The sequence below is a fragment of the Rhinolophus hipposideros genome, assembly GCF_964194185.1.
Source record: "Rhinolophus hipposideros genome assembly, chromosome: 9".
NCBI classification, from domain to species: Eukaryota; Metazoa; Chordata; class Mammalia; order Chiroptera; family Rhinolophidae; genus Rhinolophus; species Rhinolophus hipposideros.
Window position 1 is genome coordinate 10,491,188 of NC_138055.1, and position 19,107 is coordinate 10,510,294.

The 19,107-nt window shown below is 43.2% G+C and overlaps 1 protein-coding gene across 36 annotated transcripts in view; it reads left to right on the top strand.

Annotated features, from left to right (window-relative positions):
* RBFOX2 (RNA binding fox-1 homolog 2) overlaps positions 1–19,107 on the top strand; it is a 257,128-nt gene that overhangs the window by 112,256 nt on the left and 125,765 nt on the right. The window contains exon 1 of one of the 36 annotated variants that reach the window (XM_081060021.1): positions 5,691–6,056. The exons of 32 other annotated variants lie outside the window; for them this stretch is intronic. In XM_081060021.1, the coding sequence (XP_080916147.1) occupies positions 6,042–6,056 (15 nt within the window). In that variant the 5' untranslated portion in view covers positions 5,691–6,041. Of the gene's footprint in view, positions 1–5,690; positions 6,057–19,107 lie in introns of those variants that run through there. 3 more of the 36 variants (XM_081060023.1, XM_081060022.1, XM_081060015.1) reach the window with 3 other exon arrangements.

Below are 19,107 nucleotides of genomic sequence, written 5' to 3' on the forward strand. Positions count from 1 at the left end.
TTCTAGTATTGCAGAAGCTAGAAGAAGAGAATGTTTTAAGAAAGCTGCCAACGTTATTGAATCCTGGTATGAGGTCAGAGAAGTTGAGGACAGCAAAATGTCCATTATATTAAGTCACGTGTAATTGGTTGACATTGGCCAGTTAGGTTAACAGAGTGGAGGGCTTGGAAGCTTTATTTTGAGTAGATTGAAGAAGAAATGAGAGGTGAAGAAGTGACGACAGACAGACAACTTCTTAAAGAAGTTTTACTGTGAAGTGGTAAGCAGGGAAATGGTAGGGAGCTGGAGGGGAAGTGAGGGGTCGAAGGAGAGTATCTTTAAAACCATGCTTCACTTAGTCACTTATCTAGTATTGGGCATTTATGTTTTTGAAGTTTTTTTCTGTTAAAGATTGCCACTGTGTAGTTCCTTCTACTCCTACAGGGATTTTCCAAGACAGGCTCCTTGGAGGCAAACTTGTCAAGCTCCAGGTGATGCACATTTCAGAACAGAATACATACTGCCACACTGACTTCCAGAGTGGTGACACCATGTCCACTGTCCCCATCAGTGTGTGAGAGCAGAGGGGAGGTTTTTCTGAAGATGGACATGTGTTTATTTTCTGGCAAGACAGTAAGGAGTGGAGAGGGGAGCGATGGGTGGACGATGCGGGGACAGTGGCTGCTTATCAGAGCAGCACGGTCCTTCCACAGGCTCCGGAGGGGGTGGGGCGTGAACAGAAGTAGTGAAATGAGCCTTTGGTGTGGCGGATTCTCCTTCATTGTAACAGGAGGAGCTGCATGCATTTCTAGCTTTGATAGATTGGTGGGCAGAGAGACCGAATGCTTCTCGTTTAACATGAGATACTTGGAGAGAGCAACAGCTCAGAGTTGGGTGGTGAGGCGAGAATGAAGTAGGTTTGAGGAGCAAGTCAGAAGGAGTCATTTTGGTGAGATGGAAGGCTTACCAGGGCGGCTTTCGTAGGCTTGCTTGGCGTTGTCAGCACGCAGTGGAGGTTTGTGATCATGAATGTGTAGTGAAGTCAGTCAGTGCGTTGTGTGATTATTGTTTTTCCTCCGGTAACATTCCGCTGCTTGTGCCCAGGCACAGAAGAGGCAGTGTTGTATCTGGACTGGAGCTTTGACAAGTGGTGGTGGTGGCAAGGACGAATGATCGAGGGTATTCACAAGGGAGGGGTTGTACTTATGGACCATGGAGTTCAAGTTGGAGAAAGGAAGGAGTGGGAGACGAGACCGGAGTGGGTGGTAGATAAACGAAAAGATGGTTGGGATAAGGGGTTTCATGAGGTCAAAAACTGTAGTGGAGGAGATACCAGAGCAAGTTATGGGAGGTTATTTGAGTGTATGATTGAAACATAGTAAGGACAAATAGAGCTCTTAAGAGAATACATTTTTCTCCGTTAGGGATGGTCGCTCTGAGGTCCCTAAGATCTGGGGTAAGAGCGCTCACAAATCATCTATTTGCCCGTAGCTTTTCTGAGAGGTGAGCTTTGAGATGTACCCTTTGCTCGTGTCTGCACCTGGAGCTCTTATTAGACACTGTCGAAGGTAACCACAGTTCACTGGTGTTTCTGGAACCATTCTCTTAATGACGTCAGCCATAGCAGCCCCATTTGACCAGAAACTCACACACAGTGTGTCCGAAACCTCTTCTCCATCATTTATTGTTTGGCGTCTCGGAGATGGGCAGAGGCAGACTGCAGAGTAAACTTTCCAATGATTATGGCAGTCCTGGTTTGATTTTATCAGTGAATAAGTGTGTTGTCATTGAGACAATCTTGGAGTCTTACAAACTTGTGTTCAACTTTTGGCCCCTTCACTTACTTGCTGTGAGACCATGAGTATTGTGGAACCATTTTAAACTGCAATCTCCTTTTATATGTGAAAAAGGCAAAGGAGCGCTTACCTTACTGAGGTATTGTGACGATGCAATGAGATCATCCATGCGGAGTCCTGGCATATAATACGTTCTGAATAACTAGGAGCTGGTGCGACACGGAAATCAGCGAGCAGGGGTGGAATACTCACTAGTCTTCCTAGTGGTTCAAATCCCGTAACTGGTGGTGGCAACCACCTCCACCCCTTTCTTCCAACAGTCTCTGCTGCTGTGTGAGGACAGTGCTCTGTCCACACCAGCTTCTCACTTAAATGTGCAGGTCAGTCACCTGGGGCTTTTGTTATGCCAATTTTGATTCTGTAAGTCTAGGGTGGGACCTGAGCTTCTTCATATCTAAGAAGCTCGCAGTTGATGCTAATCTGCTGATACTGGTCCCTGGGTCACATTTCCAGCAGCAAAATTCTATTAGAGAACTGCCCTGTGGGAATCCTTGTTATTTTAAGCTGACAGGAAACAAGGTTAAAAGAGCCCCATTCTTTCAACTTTTCTTTTTAAGTCAAGTTCATTTGGACCATATATTGCCCATTTCTGTAGCTCATTGTTGTGGCGAGTCTGTATTGTCTTTACCAGTCCTGAAAAGTGGAAGGAGCTTAAATTATGCACAGAGGGTTGCCTCAGATTTCTTTTGAAAAATTTTCAGTGCCTGATTTCTCGGGTATAGTTTTGAGAAGTTGTGTTGGCTCCCCAGATGTACACCGTCCCCCCACCAGCCTTTTACACCTACAGAGAAACGTGCATAAAGCATATAGTTTCATTAGACTTGGAGGCAGGAGTCTAAAACATGGCTCCAAACCCTTTCTGCCTCCACCCTCGTCACGTTACGAAGTCCAGCACTCTCAGAAGCAGGGATTCAGGATGTGCTATAGGGGTAGAATTTCTGGCAGCACATAATTGCTGTCCCACATAATCTGATTTTCCTTCCTCAGAAGTGAGTATGCCAGACTTCCCCTGTGGGCTCTCCCTGGTAGAGTCCCTTCTCTGGTGCTCAAATTCACACATTCTTTCCTCTGAACTAATAGAAAGGCTGATACTGATACGCTTCTGAGTCAGGCAGTCTAATAGAATGTTCTCCTGATAGAATTAAGTACGTGTGCATCTTAATCCTTTGTGTAAGAATGGGGTCCTTTTCAGAGTGTCTTCCTAGTGTGGAATTATTAGACCTTTGTGTCTCTTAATCTGAATCCTGCATAGCTATAAAGCATAGGTTTCCTTATTTGACTTCAATGACTTGAGACAATTTTTTCCCCTCCTACCTCTTTGTTTCCTTTCTTCTTCTTCCTTTTTTTTAAGGTAGGGAAATGTGGGCATGCAGGAGCATGAATGAAAAGATTCACTTAGCTTGTCTGTGGATTCTTGGAGGGGTGTGTATGTGTGTGTGTGTGAGAGAGAGAAACACACAGAAGAGCTTGATTTCTGACCAGGGTATCCACCCAATTAAAGTTATGATGATCAGGGAAGGAAGAGATGCATTTAGTTTAGGGTAGGAATTTATGAACTCTTCCTGTTTATAATGGTTCTGCTCATGGGAGTTTTGGAGGTAGTTGTCAGTTTTTGTGACATATTTTGATTTTTCTTATTTCATTTTGAGGCTCTATTTTCTCTATGTATTTTTCTCTTCCTTTGCTCCAGGAGATATCCCCCAGGAGAGTAGGGATATCTTTATCCTATCCTAAACTTGCTTAAAAGATAAACACCATCAAGTGACAGATATGTGAAATTTTATTGTATTTGGTTTTTTATATTTGCTAAGAATGAATATTAACAATTTTGTGTCTCCAAAGAGCTTGGAAGGACTAGGACCTCTTAGTGTGATTTTAATATAGTTATTTCGAATGCAGTATAGGAGGTGTGGTGACTAGAGAGTAAAGTTGCATAAAAATATTGATTACAGACGTACAGAGGGTGCCCAAAAAATGTATACACATTTTAAGAAAGGAAAAAACTATTAAAATTGTAATACAATGAAAGGACACCAGCATTTATTTGATTAACGCCATCTTTTGAGCAAATACTACACACTGCTATCATAGTTCAATTCAACTTCGAAAAGTAATACATAGAGAACATCTTTAAAACTATATATTTTTTGGCATCACCAGTGTAAAAGACTCTAAATAACAGTTTATGGAAAGTCAAGATTGGTTTTCCTATTTAAAAAGACCCTTCCAAGTTTTAGACTTGGAAGTTCTTTTTTACTGGAAATGAGGGAGCTATCTTCAGAGGAAGCTGATACGTTCTGCATAAAGAAAAAGAAAAGGTTTGGGTGAGGCCGAAAAGAATACTTACCCTGCCTTTCCAAGTTTAAATGAGCTGGGAGATTAAGGTGGGAGGAGAGAAAATGCACATATTTAGTGCAGAAGAAAAGGAAAAGTGTGGACTTTACTTTCCCCCTAAGAGAAAAAGAAACTCCACCTGGCAGGTAACTCGGGCCTGAGCATCGCAGGGGGTGGGACTAGGTGGGAGTCTGAATGTACCTGGACCTGCGCGGGGCCGGCCTCCAGTGTGAGACTCGCAGACCTTACTTGGAGATTTTATACGCAGGAGAGAGCTGTTTGAACATGTCTGAGGGAAACAGAACCCCGAGGCAGCTGGAAGGCGGTAGGCCTCTTGTTTTTGTTTTTGTTTTATTTTGTTTTTACTTTAATGAGTCAAAGGAGTGAAATACTTCTCAAAACACAGAACGTGTTGTGCACCTACTGTGTGTTGGGTCCTATGCTAAAGACTTCATGGCCAAAAATAGAGGAACTGTACCCTGAAAGGTGTGGCTAAGAAGATAAGACTGGTAGGTACATGAATACCTGCAATGGCAACTGGCAGCAGTAGGGAATGTCTTGTTACCGCACCAGGCTCACTGACGGGAGAGGCACTTACACAGCGGGGGTGGGCTTTTGGACTTGCCCATGGAGAAGTGGGTAGGCAAGTAAGGAAAGAGCGTGGGCATTGGCGTATGGAGAAGACAGCTATTTTCTGAATAAACACCGTGAGGACAGATGATTTGATGTTCACCATTGAATGTAGTGGATAAGTGTATGCCTGGCTTACGGGAAATGCTTAATAAACGTTTGAACTGAACTCAGTTAGAAAGCGTGGCCACCAGGAACACGGCAGATAGTTTACGCCATGCGATCTAATTCCAACAACTCCAAAAGGAGTATTGTACCAATTTTTGGTCGAGGAAACAGAAGCTTAGGCGGGCGAAATAACTTCTCCCAGGCCATGATGACAGTAATTGCAGACCCAGATTTCAAGCCCAGGCTTTGTACCTTGCGCTGTACCCGTGCCTAATAAAGAATTTGCCACACAGCAGGGGCTCAGAATCCACTTGCTGTGGAAAACCTGTTCCTTTCTCCTTTCAGAAGGGCGGCTCTGTTGGTCTGGTCGAGGGCAGTGGTAACAAACAAGAGGAAAACTTATTCAAGTTTCTATAGCATTTTTCCTGTGTTTTAAAATCTTCTAAGATTCAGAATTAGCAGTGGTGAGACTTGATCAAGAACAGTGGCGCAAGGCCGACCTTTTGGGGAGGGAACGTGGGCCCCGAGCAGGTTCTGTGTTCACGCTTGGCTTCTGCGAGGGGCCGCGGAAGAAGTGGGGCAGAGGGGAGGCTTGGCTCATTCCCCTTGATCTTGGAGGTCAGAGTTTTTTGATTGCTTCATTTATGTTTAAAGAACCCATCTTAAACTAGTTTATCTTTAGCATTAGAAACTGGTGCTGGTGGTTTATTACTAACCCCACCCATCCCTGCCTTTTGCAATAATCTCTATGAGTGATGATTGTGTTTCTAGAAGTAGAATGACAGAGACAGATTCCCTGAAGGCAAATACAGAGAGTGTGCTGTACACTCCACATCTGACACACGGGGCTGGGAACTCCCAGAGAGAGAGAGAGAGAGAGAGAGAGAGAGAGGGAGCGAGAGGGAGGGAGAGAGGGAGGAGAGAGAACAACAGAGCAGTCAGCTGGAGAGGAGGGAGGAGGGGGGAGGAGACCAGTCGTTTTTTAGATTTTTAAACTCAAGGGATTTTGGGGGGGTTTCTCCCACCCCGAACCGTAGCCCCCCCATTCTGGCACCTCCTTTCCTCCAGTTCACTGAAGTGCCTTTTTGCAGTCCAGGATCATCTGACCGCTGAGTTTGAGCAGCCCGGTCTGACATGATGTACCTCTGGGTGAGTACAGAGTGCTGTGGGTGAGGGTTTGCACTTGCACATATAAGGAGTGGAAAGCTGCGGTTCTGTTCTTGCACAAATGGCCTTCCCCACAGAGCACAGACTGCCATGTCCCCTTCTACTCCCAGGTGTTAGGTTTTTCAAACCTAGCAGTGATTGTGACATTGGTTGTTTTTTAAAAAATGTTGTTTATCTTGTTAGACTTAGGCGCAAGGGTGAGCTCCCGGTTCAGTGCCATCCTCTGTGCTTGCTGGTAGGTTTGCAGTAGGCGAACGGGGCAGCTGGGGAGCCTGTCCCTTCCAGAGCTGCCATCTTCCTGGTGGGGCAGGAGCCACCTGTGTTTTGTGTGGGGGACACTGACTTTGCTAATCAAACCATCTCTTTAGATATTGAGAGCCAATAGGTGGCGCGATTCTTAATAAGGAATAAGCTTCTCTAAGTTTTTATCTAATCATTTTTATTGTCCTTTACAATAGTCTTGTAGGTCACTGTTGTTATTAAAATTTTATGAGGGAAGTAAGTAAGCCACAAAGAATGACTTGCCCATAGTTAGAAACCAAGCCTATAGCAGCTAGAATAGTCATTAATAACCAGATATTTTATATCGGCCAAGAACTTAATACCTTACATTATTTTAATTTATTGTTAACTATGGCATTTGGGATGGAGGGAAACACACTGGGATTGGAGAGGTTTTTAAATTAGGAAATGGGATAACTTTTAGGAGAATGACAGGGAAAATAATACAGGGGGGATAAAAATCACCCCTGCTTTTAGTTGTGAAAACAAGAACATCTGCAGTTCCTTACAAAGATGGCGGTGTCCTCTCTTGAGCTGTTGTGTGTTGCTAAGGGAGTCTCCCAGACGTGATGCCCTTGGCGACAAGCCAGCTTTTGAAAGTTTCACTTTGCCCTTTGCCCTTCATCCTAGATGTCTGGAATTGCAGAAACCTACTTGGCTCAGGCAGGCTAAATTTATAAATATTAGAAGGCAGAATTATAACTAGGTTTCCTGAGACAGAGTTTGGTCACAGAGGGGTGTGTGTGTGTGTTGGGAGGGGCTTTTCCTGCTTCTCCCTTCATATTTGAATATGACCTTGAAATGTAATTTCCTCCCCTCTTTGATTTATTTTTGTAGTATTTGTAAGAAGTCAAAGAACTTCTCTGACACCCTTACGTGCTTTCAGTAGTTTTCATCTCCCTGTGAACTAGGAATCTGTGTCTGGGGTCTTCGCAGCCTCGTCAGTGGGACTGATCAGCTCTCTTTGACCAGAGGATGGGTTGTTTTGTCTTTGGATTTGTTTGTAAGAAGAGTTATGAAAGGAAGCAAATTGAATTAATCTCATTTCCACTCATTTATGTTTGATGGAAGCAGACAATGACAGTCTCCTCAGTTATTTCCTTTGCACTGCTGTTCCACATATTTGTACATTTGTTTCAGTCACCTTCACTTACCGGCCCTAGAACAGAGCTTACCCCCCAAAGGCCACAGTTTGGACTGAGTTGCAGGTATGTGAAAATAACTATTCCGCTCAACCCTCGGAGCAGCCAGGTGGGACCTACGCTCCCCGGGTCACCCGCACCATGTGCACTCTAATTTGTTGCCACTTTGTGCCACACAGATATTACCATTTTCTGTGTGTGCAAGACAACTGAATGTTTGGGTAGCACTGTCTGGAGAGCACAATGTTTGTCAGCTCTATCTCTTTATTATCTGCATCGTCTAGCCCAGTGCTAGTGAAAATGTCCAGAAGGGGCTGTGGCCTGCATAACACCCAGGTATAGAAAAGGAAATCTAGGTGGTCAAGTACTAAGTGGGAGGCACCGAGCAGCTGCTGTGGGGAAACTTACTGGATGAGGAATAGGAGATGGGAGTTTTGTCTAGGCCAGTACCCAGCTGTGTGACATTGAGCAATCACTGAGCTGTTCTGAGCCTAGTTTCTATATCCCGAAGCTAATAGAACCTCTTCTAATTCTAAAATTCTGTGGAGTGGATTTTGTGGAGCAGTCCGTATGCCACAAAAACACCCAATTGTGCAAAAATGTTTGGATCCTGGAAAACGTGACAAAGCTGTGAAACATGTATCACTTCCATTTGCTGCTTGGTTTGGTACCAGCAGTGAGTTAAAGGCACTATTTCTGCGCATTCTAGAAAAATCACTGACCTGTGTTCAGTTGTCAGCATCTCTGAGTGGTGTGGACATTTGTAGGACCTCAAGAGCTGAAGAGTAGAAGTTACAGCTCCTCCAGCATCTTAGTTTGTGAGTTAGGTGTGGCTCGTTAATTTGCTCCTGTGTGTCTAGAACTCCGAGATGGAATGCCATCTTGTGTGTGCTCTGTATGTGTCTCTTTGCCAGATCTCCTCCCCACTTTCCTATTGAGTCACCTTCCTTTTTAGAGAATTCGGTAGCATCAGTGGATGGCATGGTATGGTGCAAAACTTACGGCTTCCAGAGACTTTACTATGTCTAAACGCCACCTCTGTCATTTTCAGTTGTGTGGCCGTGAACAACTTGCCTAACCTCTCTGAACCTCAGTTTCTTCATTTATCACGTAGGGAAAATAATGCCTATCACGCAGAATTATTGTGAAGATTTGAGATAATCTATGAAACATGCTTAACACAGTGGATGGCACATATTAGATGCTTAAGAAAAACTACTGTAAGCCAACGTTTCGCTTTGAACATTTGCATAGAGAGACTACTCACTACCCCAGAGCGTTTTCTCTAGCGGAAGGATGTCTTTGAATTCATGTAGGGAGAATTTTGATAAACGCAAACCACTTTTATGTGAAACATGTCTCCCTTTGATCAGCATTTTAAGTACTTGTGACTAGCGGACCCTCATTAAAGTTGCCTCCTGATGGAGAACATCCCCATTATTTTTTCTAAACTTCTTTTCGGAGGGGTGCAATACTATTAAGTATTCTTTTATTCTGTCTTCTCTTCATTGTCCAAAACAGGGAAGGAGGAGGGTGGGAAACATACACATGATTCCTGTACTGAGGCAACTTACTTGTTTGATGATTCTACAATTTATACCCAGTAAACAAAATTAATAGGCCACTTATTTAAATTCCCGGAAGTTGGGATGCAGTCTCCCTGTCTGAGTTAATCTCAGCTAGACTGGTACCAAGCTCTCTTTCCTCATATTCTATATGGATGAACGTCTGGATTTCATTTTGAGCTGTTGTTTTGTCATAGGTTAATCCTGTCTTCTTAATAAATCAGTTCAGCCAACATTTGATGAATGCCGGTAATGGGAGAAGACTGTGCTACCAGCTGTTCCAGACACAGAGATGATTGAAGACAGCTCATGTCCTCAAAGAATTGATGACACAGTGATAGAGAGAGTGTGCACACTGATAATAATGATTTTTGTATGATGCTATTCAATTAAGAAAGTGCTTTTATACGTTATCTCATTTCATCCTCACAGCAGGACGCAGGGCTAAGTAGCATCTCGTTGTACAAGTGAGGAGAGAGACAGTCGCATTACAGTTAGTAAATGGCGGAGCTGGAAACTCAGTCCCACCTTTTTTAAAACTGTTTTTATTTAAAGTTTATTGGAGTGACAATGGTTAGTAAAGTTACGTAGGTTTCCGGTGTACAATTCTGTAATAATCATCTATATATCGTACTGGTGTGTTCCACCACCCAGAGTCAGTTCTCATTCCATCACTGTATATTTGATTCCCCCATCTGTTTTTCAAACTCTATGTCTCATTTCTTTTCACACTGTCCTCTTTTGGGAGAAGCTATGGTTTTGTTTTGTTTATTTTAAACTGTTCATTGAGTGATAACATATGTTAGGCATATACTTCACTTAGCTGTCAGCATCACTGGGAGTTAGCTATTATCTTCTTACAGCGGAGAAAGCACAAACTTCAGTAACTTGCTAAAGTCACACAATCTAGAATTGGCAGAGGTAGGATTTGAACCCTCATCTGTCTGGCCTCGGAGCTTATTGCATCACACCTTCTTTTGTTTGTTCAGTAGTGTCCGGTTTATCATTGCTACCATTCAGCATGATACAAGCTAGAGTAGAGAAGTGAAAATAAGATGACCCGCATTCTGTTTCTATATCCATTAGTTACTTGAGGCAAGTTACTAAACTGCATATACCTTGATTTTCAAGGTTGTGAAAAGGATATGCTGGTTCTTAGGAGAACTTGAATAGAGTAATCTTTGAAAAACGTATATTGGACATTTTAGAAATAAAGTATAACTGATGGCTTTATCATAAATCATGGACATCATGGAGTCCATGAGTCAAAAGATATGATTTTTGGTCTTGGTGGTGCCATTTGTCAGTGGATGGCCTTTCTAGCATTAGTTTCCTGATCTTTATAACGGCTGATTACCTAACAGATTATTGAGATAGTCTATGTTAACGTTTTTTGAAAGCATTTTGTACTAAACAAATGTAAAGTAATGCTAATAAAAACAGCACTTTATTATTCAGGTTATAGTTAGGCTAATCTTTGAATACTCATTGTTTATCATTATTTCACCATTCTAATTGGTCTATACAGTTAGAGAATTAGACTTAATAGTAAATTGAGTTATCATAAAATGTAGAAACAGTTTAGTTCAGATAACATCTGAGGCCAGACTGAATAGATACTTGGCAATGAAAAGCCATTAAAAGATTTTAAGTAGGATGGGAGTAGGGTGAAGTAGAGTTTATAATTAGATTTGTTTTTTTAAAAAGATATCTACACAGATGAGAGGGGAGTAAGAGTGCAGAGAGAAATTAGGCGATTGTTGTGTCGTAGCCTAAGTGACAGAATGATAATGATAGCTTGTGCTAGAGAGTAGAACTGTGTAAGAGGAAATCAGAAGGTAAAATTGACAAGGAAGAGGACCAGGGTGGTTTTTGTAGGAGAGAAGATGAAGGGCTCATGCCTTTGATTTTGGATTTAGTAATTTGGGGTAACTATAGTTAAGCCTCTAGATTTCATTGTGTTTCCAGACCTAGCTAACCAACTAGCTAAGCAGGATTTCCCCTTGAACATCTCAAAAATTGGTGAGAAATCTTCAGGGGCAATAGTAATTGAAGCTGTGGGCAGGTATGATCGTGGCTTAAGAGGAGAATGGCTTATAGGAGAAAATGTAGCACAGGAAGGGACGCTCGTGTCTGGTAGAGAAGATGGACCTTCAAAGGAGGCAGGACACAAGGTTCCAGAGGACTTGTTCTTCAGGACGAAAACCAGGACACTAGGAAATTAAGATAAAAGAGTGGCAGGAAGAGAGAACTGAAAGATGCCCATGGGTTTAGCAACGTGGAGGTCATTGGTGACTTTTGCAAAGGTCACTTCTGTGACCAATGAGGGCAGAAACCTGAGAGTGGAGTCAGTTGAGGTCACGGGGAGGCAAGGAAATGGAAACAGAAATAATGAGTGTGGACAATTGTTGGGGAAGTGGGGCTCTGAAGGAATGTACAGCGTAGCTAGAAGACTCTGGAGCAGAGAAAGGTTTATTTGTTTTACATTCAATAAAAGAGACTTGATCATGTCTAAAAGCTAATTGAATAAATCCATTCGAGGAGGAGAAATGGAGTACATAAAAGAAGAAAAAGGGGCCGGCCCGGTGGCTCAGGTGGTTGGAGCTCCCTGCTCCTAACTCCAAAGGCTGCCGGTTCGATTCCCACATGGGCCAGTGGGCTCTCAACCACAAGGTTGCCGGTTCAATTCCTCGAGTCCCACAAGGGATGATGGGCAGCGCCCCCTGCAAATAGAAAAATGGCAACTGGACCTGGAGCTGAGCTACGCCCTTCACAACTAAGACTGAAAGGACAACAACTTGAAGCTGAACGGCACCCTCCACAACTAAGATTGAAAGGACAACTTGACTTGGAAAAAAAGGCCTGGAAGCACACTGTTTTCCTTCCCCAATAAAATCTTAAAAAAGTAAAAAAGAAAAAAGAAAAAGGATAATTGCTCTTATGCTTGAGAAGATGGAATTGGCTTTAGGAGTAGGGAGGTAACAGGAAGCAAAGCAGATAGAGGACAGAAGACCTAACAGCATCTAGGAATTCAGAAAAGCGTACGGAGAGGAGATAGACAAAGCAGAGTGGGTGAGGAGTAGAAAGGGTGATTGATTTTCCAAAAAGGAACAGTTTGGTGAACAAGTGTATACATTTGGGAACCACATATAATACATGTGGCTTGTATGTATCAAATGAGTGACATAGTGGTGGATGAAAATTTAAACTTAGAGGTCAGAATATCTGAGCAGTTTAAGATTTTTGTTTGTTCCAATAAGGAGCCATTGATGGATTTTAAGCAGGATCAGGTATGATCAGACTTATATATTAGAAAGATAACAAGAAGCTTCCATTATTAAATACCAATTCTTCTATTGCAGAACTTGTATTTATACTTTGGGCAAAACTGATTTGATGCCTACTTTAAAGGCTCAGAAAATTGTAAGGGGCTAAACAAATCATTATATAAATGACACGCAACTCCAGAAGTTGACACTTGTATGCATGACTACAGTGTGCTGATCCCTTTCTCAGGTTGGGAAAGAGCATAACAAGACAAAGTTCTTTCCCATAGAGTGCATTTTTTAACTGAGGAAAGAAAACTGTAAACACCTAAGCAAGGAATATGATTTCAGGAACGAATAAGCACTACAGAGAAGACAAGATACTGTGAACCTGAGTGCTTTAGCTGTTAGGGTGCAAAAGGCCTGAATGATAAGAAACACCCTCTTGTCAAAACGGGAGGGAAGCTTTACAAGCAGAAAGAGTAGCAAATGCAGAGTCTTCCAACATGAATGCGTTTGGAGTATTCAAAAAGAAGGGTGGTGAGGTTGGAGTGTAGAGAACAAAAAGAAGGTAGTAAGATAAGACTGGAGCGGTGGGCCAGGGCCAGGTCATTCTCCATGGTGGCGATTTGAATTGTGTTCTGGTTAAAATGGGGAGGAACTGGAAGATTTAAGCAGGAGAGGGACTTTCTTTAGGAAAAGTGATAAGGGAGGCCAGGAAGCTGTCGCTGTGTCTAAGCGCGTGGTGATGGCTTAGGTTCTGGAGGGCAACTTGATAGGACTGAAGACGTGTGCTGAGATGGAAGGGATCTGTCTGCGTCATTCAGCTTGTGGCCTGAGGAGTTAGAGGGGAGGGGCCATTTCCTTACAACAGAACGAAGAGGGCGCGGAAACAACAGTGTCCATGGTTTGGACTCATTACGTTGGAATGTCTATTCGACATCCAGGTGGAGAAGACGAGTGGCAATTTGATACGAGTCTGGAGCTCAGAAGAGAGATGTGAGCTGAGGGTATAATGTTGAGATTCATCAGTGCACATTTAACGCCTTGGGAGAAAACGTGACTAGAAAATAGGGCTGAGGCATTTCCGTGGAGGTCTGAAGGATACCGAGAATTGGGTGGCGTAGGAGGGAAATAGGCAAGTCTGATATCACAGACTCTGGAGAGGAAGTGCTGGCTTTGCATAATTGAAGATCAGATCATTGGCCTTGGTAGGATGTTGGTCATGGTGAACTTGGTAAGAGCTGGTTTACTTGGAATGCTGGGGATAAACAGCCAGAAGGAAGGCCTGGAGTCGTTCATTGGTAGGTGAGGATGAGACAGTATTGTTTAGTTGTGGAATGGAGCAAAGAATTGGCGCAGTAACTGGGTGGGTGTGTGGGTTCCAGGAAGGCTTTTTAAAACGTAGGTGATATGATGGCATGTTTTGTATCATCAGGAAAGACCAATAAGAGGCTCTTATTTCTGTATAAGATGCTGTAAAGAAAGGCTAATTGGAGGAGCAAAGTGTGTTACATGCAGCACACAGAAGAGGGAGGGGCCTTAGACAAGGCCAGAAGCACTTTTTTCTTTTTGATCGGAAGGAGGGCAGAGTGTGGGTTTAGAGCCAGGTAGGCTGGTGGCATTGGTTTCAGACAGAAGAGAGTCCTCTGATTGTGTCTGCTTTCTTTATAATATATTAGATGAACATAGCTGAAAGTGGACATATAGGGGAGTGCAGAACTAGTACAGATTTGAGGAAAAGAGGACAAGATATAAAATAGGAATCATTTCAAAAAATGGGAAGTGAACTTACTAGTGAGGTGTAGTAGGCTTGAGATCCGTGGTCCTAAACGTGATTTCAGTGGTGGCAAGTCAGTGGCGTGATTTTTATCCAACAGTCTTCTGGTGTTTAGAGGCAAGAGAGGAATAAGTAGATAGATGGATTTAACCAGGAACTGAGATTTTACCTTGAGTTAGAGCAAGAGAAAAAGATTTTTGAAAAGAACTATGTATAGTCTTGGATCCTAGAATCTAAACTGGCTTAGGAGGGAAGTAAGAACATGAGGAAGAATAGGGATAGTGAAAAAGTGGTAGAATCAATTTATAGATTAGAGGATTAGGGAGGGTGACATGCTGGTGTGGGAAAACTACTAGAGCAAGCCAGCTTGATGGAGTGAGAGGAGAATGCTTGAGATTTAGGGCGACGGCGTGGTTACTGGTGACGGTAACGCTAGGATATGATGCTAGGGGCATGGCCATGGCCTAGGTGAAGTGGTGGAAAAATATAGTTGGTGCTAAAGACATTAAAATGAGAACAACGAGGAGGCCAAAGTATTGGATAAATCATCGATGTGTTTGCAGAAGTCACCAAGGGTGAGGAGACTAATAAAGGGGATGAAGACAGTGAGCCCGTGCTAAGACGGGAGCAGGTCGGCCGGTGATACCTGACTCAGGACCTGCAGTTTGTGTGCAGGGAAGAGAAGTGGTTTGGAAGTCGTATTGCAAAGCCAGGAGGATACCTGAATGGTCCAACACTAAATGGTAACGGGGAGCAAGGAGGCGGCTTGCCCTGCCGGAGGTCAGTGATGGGTATGAGCAATGCTTTCACAGCAGAAGAAGCAGTGTTCTCAGGGCCAGGCGGGTTTCCTTTCAAGCAAAACGGTGAGGGAAGCATCACAGATAAGAGAGGAAGAGTATTGAAAAGTTTGCGAGTGGTGGCTCATGACTTCAAGGGTCCGGGAGGGCAAGGAAGAACAGGAGATGGGGTCAGACGAGGGTGTACAGCGCTGTATGGGCTGAGCCATCTGGAAGACTTGGGCTGATGATGAGGATGGAGGTGAAGGAGGACACGAGCCAGACTGGAAATGTTCCAGAAACACCGTGGAAAAACAGGGTCATGCATTGAATCTTTAAGCGAGAGCAATAGTTCTCAAACTGTTGTGCCTCAGGGTACAGCTTGCCAAGTCCCACCTCCAGAGTTGTAGATTCATTCGATCTGGGCGGACCTGGGTATTGACATTTCTAATAAATTCCCAGGCCATGCTGCTGCTGCTGGTCCAGAGCCCACATGTTATTCCAGAGAACCCCGCTGTGGCTGAGTAAGCAGCTATTGGGAACCATAGCTCCAGATGATGTGTGGCTGAGGTTTCCTCAGGAGAGCTGGGTCAGGCGTCTCTGACTCGGGCAGTTGAAGAAGGGAGTACATGATCATTTCTTTGGAGGGATAGACATTTCTAAGTAATTCAGTTTGATTATCAGCAAGCGTTTGTTAAATAGTTATTTTATGCAGCAAAAGGAGGATACCAAGAGTTGTACATTATGGTTTTTTTCTTTTTCCTCAAGGATAATGGTAAAAGGACACAAGAGTTAAATAGATAAGTAAGTGTAAGACTGCATGCCAATCAGGGCAGTTGTCAACAGGAGTTCTCAGAAAAATGGGCAGTCATTAAAGGTGGGATTGGCTGGGGAAGGTTTCTGGAAGGAGGTATAATTTAAGCTAGATCCTGGCAGGAATACACAGAGACAAGCTGGATGGAGAACTGGCATCAGCGAAGGCGCCGTGTCAAGAGTGAACATGAACCTGACTGCCCCGGAGTCCCACTGCTTTCTTCCTGACCCAGGCCACCATTATCTTCTGCCTACATTATTATAACAGTTTTCTGACTAAACTCCCTGCTTCTGTTCTTCTTCCCCAACCTCCTCCCCAAGGGAGAGTGGTCCTTTTAAATGTTACGTTATATTGCTCTTCTACCCAGAAGTCTCCAGTGGCTTCATATCTCACTCCCCATAAAGGTCAAATGCCCTACACAGGCCCACAAGGCCCTGTGTGACTTGTTCCCCTGGCTGGGTGCGACCTTGTCTTTTTCTCACTCCTGGCTATTTTCTGAACATATAAAACACTCCCTGGCCTCAGAGGCTTATCACTTGCCTACCCTCCTGCTCTTTCTCCAGATACCAGCATGAACGCTTAATTTACATGAAATCTGTACTCAAATGTCATGTTACCATGAATGTCCTATGTAACTGGAAATTCCTTAGCCCTTCGTACTGTGTTTCCCATCCCTGTCCCCCTGTCTTTGTTTTTCTCCATAGCATCCCCCACTATCTGACTTGTTGTATCTTTGTTTCACGTCTCATCCTCCGACTAAAGGGTGAGCCCTTGAAGGCACTGGTGTCCCCCTGTGCCTAGAAAGATGCTCAGCACGTAGTAGGGACGCATTGGACATTTGTGAGATGAAAAGAAGGGTGGAAGGACAGTTTGGGGAATAGGGAAGAGACCAATATCGTTGGAGAAGACAAATGAAAGAAACGGTTTGATGGATAAACTAGAGGATCTTAAATATACTAGATCACTATTTGGTAGAAAATCGGAATTATTAAAAAATTTTTCAGTATAACAATATTTAACTTTCTTGAAATAGTGCCGTGTAACTGGGTTCTGTGGATGGGATGGTTTGCGGAGGGCCCAGACGCAGGGAAGTCAGCTGCCGTTGTAGTTGTTCAGGTGCCCCGGCCTGAGGTAAAAAGGCCTTGGGCGTGAATAAAAGTGGTAAGCAGAGAGGAAAGCCTCCTTCGGGAATGCTAAAAGATGATAAGCTTCCAGCTGCGTGAGAAAGCTGCCTTGTTTTGGTATGTATGTTTTTATACTATTTGTTTTAATATGGCATTTAAGCTTCAACGAGTATATTTTATCATGTTTCAAACCAGAATGTGGAATTTTGTTGTTTTCAAATTTATGAATTAGGGAATAAATTTGTAACCAATTAAGTACATATTCATGTTTGTGGATCTTAAATTGTATGTTTTGGGGGGTGGGGGTGGAAAGTCAGCGAGGTCCGAGCACATATATTGGCGAAGGCAGGGGCGGCTGGGGGCCACAACTCCCATGACTCTTGGGATCCTCGTTTTGCTGCACAAAATAGATATATAATAAATGCTGATAATCAAGCTGAATCACTTAGAAATTGCTATTTTTCCAAAGAAATTATCATGCACTCACTTCCTTCTTGAACTGCCCAAGTCACAGATGCCTGACACAGCGGGTCCTGAGGAAAGAAACCTCTGCCTGTCACCTCAGGTCCCTTTGTTCCTTTTGGCAGTGATGGAAATACGTGCCGCTTTTAAAACTTGTGCTCTCTTCCCCTGAATGTTAGCTTGCCGCTCCTCTTCACAATTGCTTTCTCGGCATCGTTCACTATTACGAAGTGAGATAACATACAGTAATTGTAATAACAGGCCAGCATAGAACAGATGCTCCACAAATATTGGTTGAAAAGTTAGATACTCTTAGTGTAATGAACTGTCTATGCAGCTGTGTCCAACTGAAATACTGGGTTTTGCTTTCACTGAAACCTGTAGGTTCTGTACGATTGTATTTACGTATTAACTCCTGTGGTGTTTTACTTGCTTATTTGAATCTAGACCACTAAATCAGAGGTTTAAAAAAATCAATCTACCTTTTATTCTTCAAAATAACTGTCAAGTTGTCGACATAAGAAACATCCAAACCTGTAGAGAATTTGTGTAAGAATTTGAGTGAAACAGGGGAAGCCTGGAAGGAAGATCTCAACAGACTGAGAAAAATGCTTCTGAGAATAACAGTTTTTAGGGTTTTTCTTATGCATTTGAGATGAAGAAGGGAACACAAAGAAGATTACATGAAGGTGGGAGAAAGCAAGACGAGGGATCAGATTACAAAATAGTTACGATTATGAGGTCTCTTGCAGGCTTCGGAAGGTCTGAAAGAGTGGTCAGGTATTAGAAGGAGGAGTCTGAAAGGGGACATTTCAAAGGTGTGTTAATCGAGATGTACAGAGACGTACAGAGACGTCGGCCTGGCCTTGCTCAAGGCAAAGATAAGCCTTTACTAGAGAAGTTATGTGCCTGGGGCGTGACTGCCCACCAGGACCTGCCCAGTTAGGAATTTATGATCGGATCTCCCTGTGAGGGTACTTTCTGCAGAACCCCTCTTTTTTGGTCCACAGTTATTTTTCCTCAGTGTGAGATGAACCCTTTAATCGCTGGCTGTTTGAGCCAGATTGCCATATCCATGAAAATCAGAAATAACTGATGATAGCTTCATTGTGTCTTACGTCATATGCTGGTTACAGTTCTGTTTCTGGCTCAGTCATTAACCTGCTATGTGATTATAACCAGTCACGAGGTCTCTGTGCCCTTGTGTCTCATCTGTACGATGGGGGCGATAGCATTACCCAGGCACATTGTTGAATGCTGGTCCTCAGGTAAACGACATCTGCATGAAGACATTCTTAATGAGTTATTTATTCTATTTATTGTGCTTGTCGTTGCCAGTTAGATAAAAAGCGCTACAATGTGTTTGCCAAGATTAGCTTGAAAGTCTTACTAAACATTACAATTTAAAAGCAGGTGGGAAGGTGGGGCGAGCACATGTTTGGGGAACAACAGTTGCTATTGTGTGTGCTCCCCACTGTTGTCGTTCCTTAATTCTGGATGTTTATTTTTATCCTTTAGTTTTCTTGTTTAATTTTATTAAATTGAGTTTATTGAAATAAGTTTCCTGCACTCATTCAAAGTCAAAATCGTGTTTTGTATGTTGCTCAGTACCGTGTTGCTGTGGGGTGTTTGCAGACTGCATCCCACACCAGAGAAATTTTCAAGACTGTTAAAAACACTTGAGATTAGACAGCAGGAGAGGACAGGAATGCCCAAGTGCCTCCTGTGTAGGAAGCACTGGGTTAGATCCTCTCACCACTATTATTTATGTTCCTCTTGCATCTTACAGTGTGGAAGCAAGAATCAAACCCAGTGGTCTTGT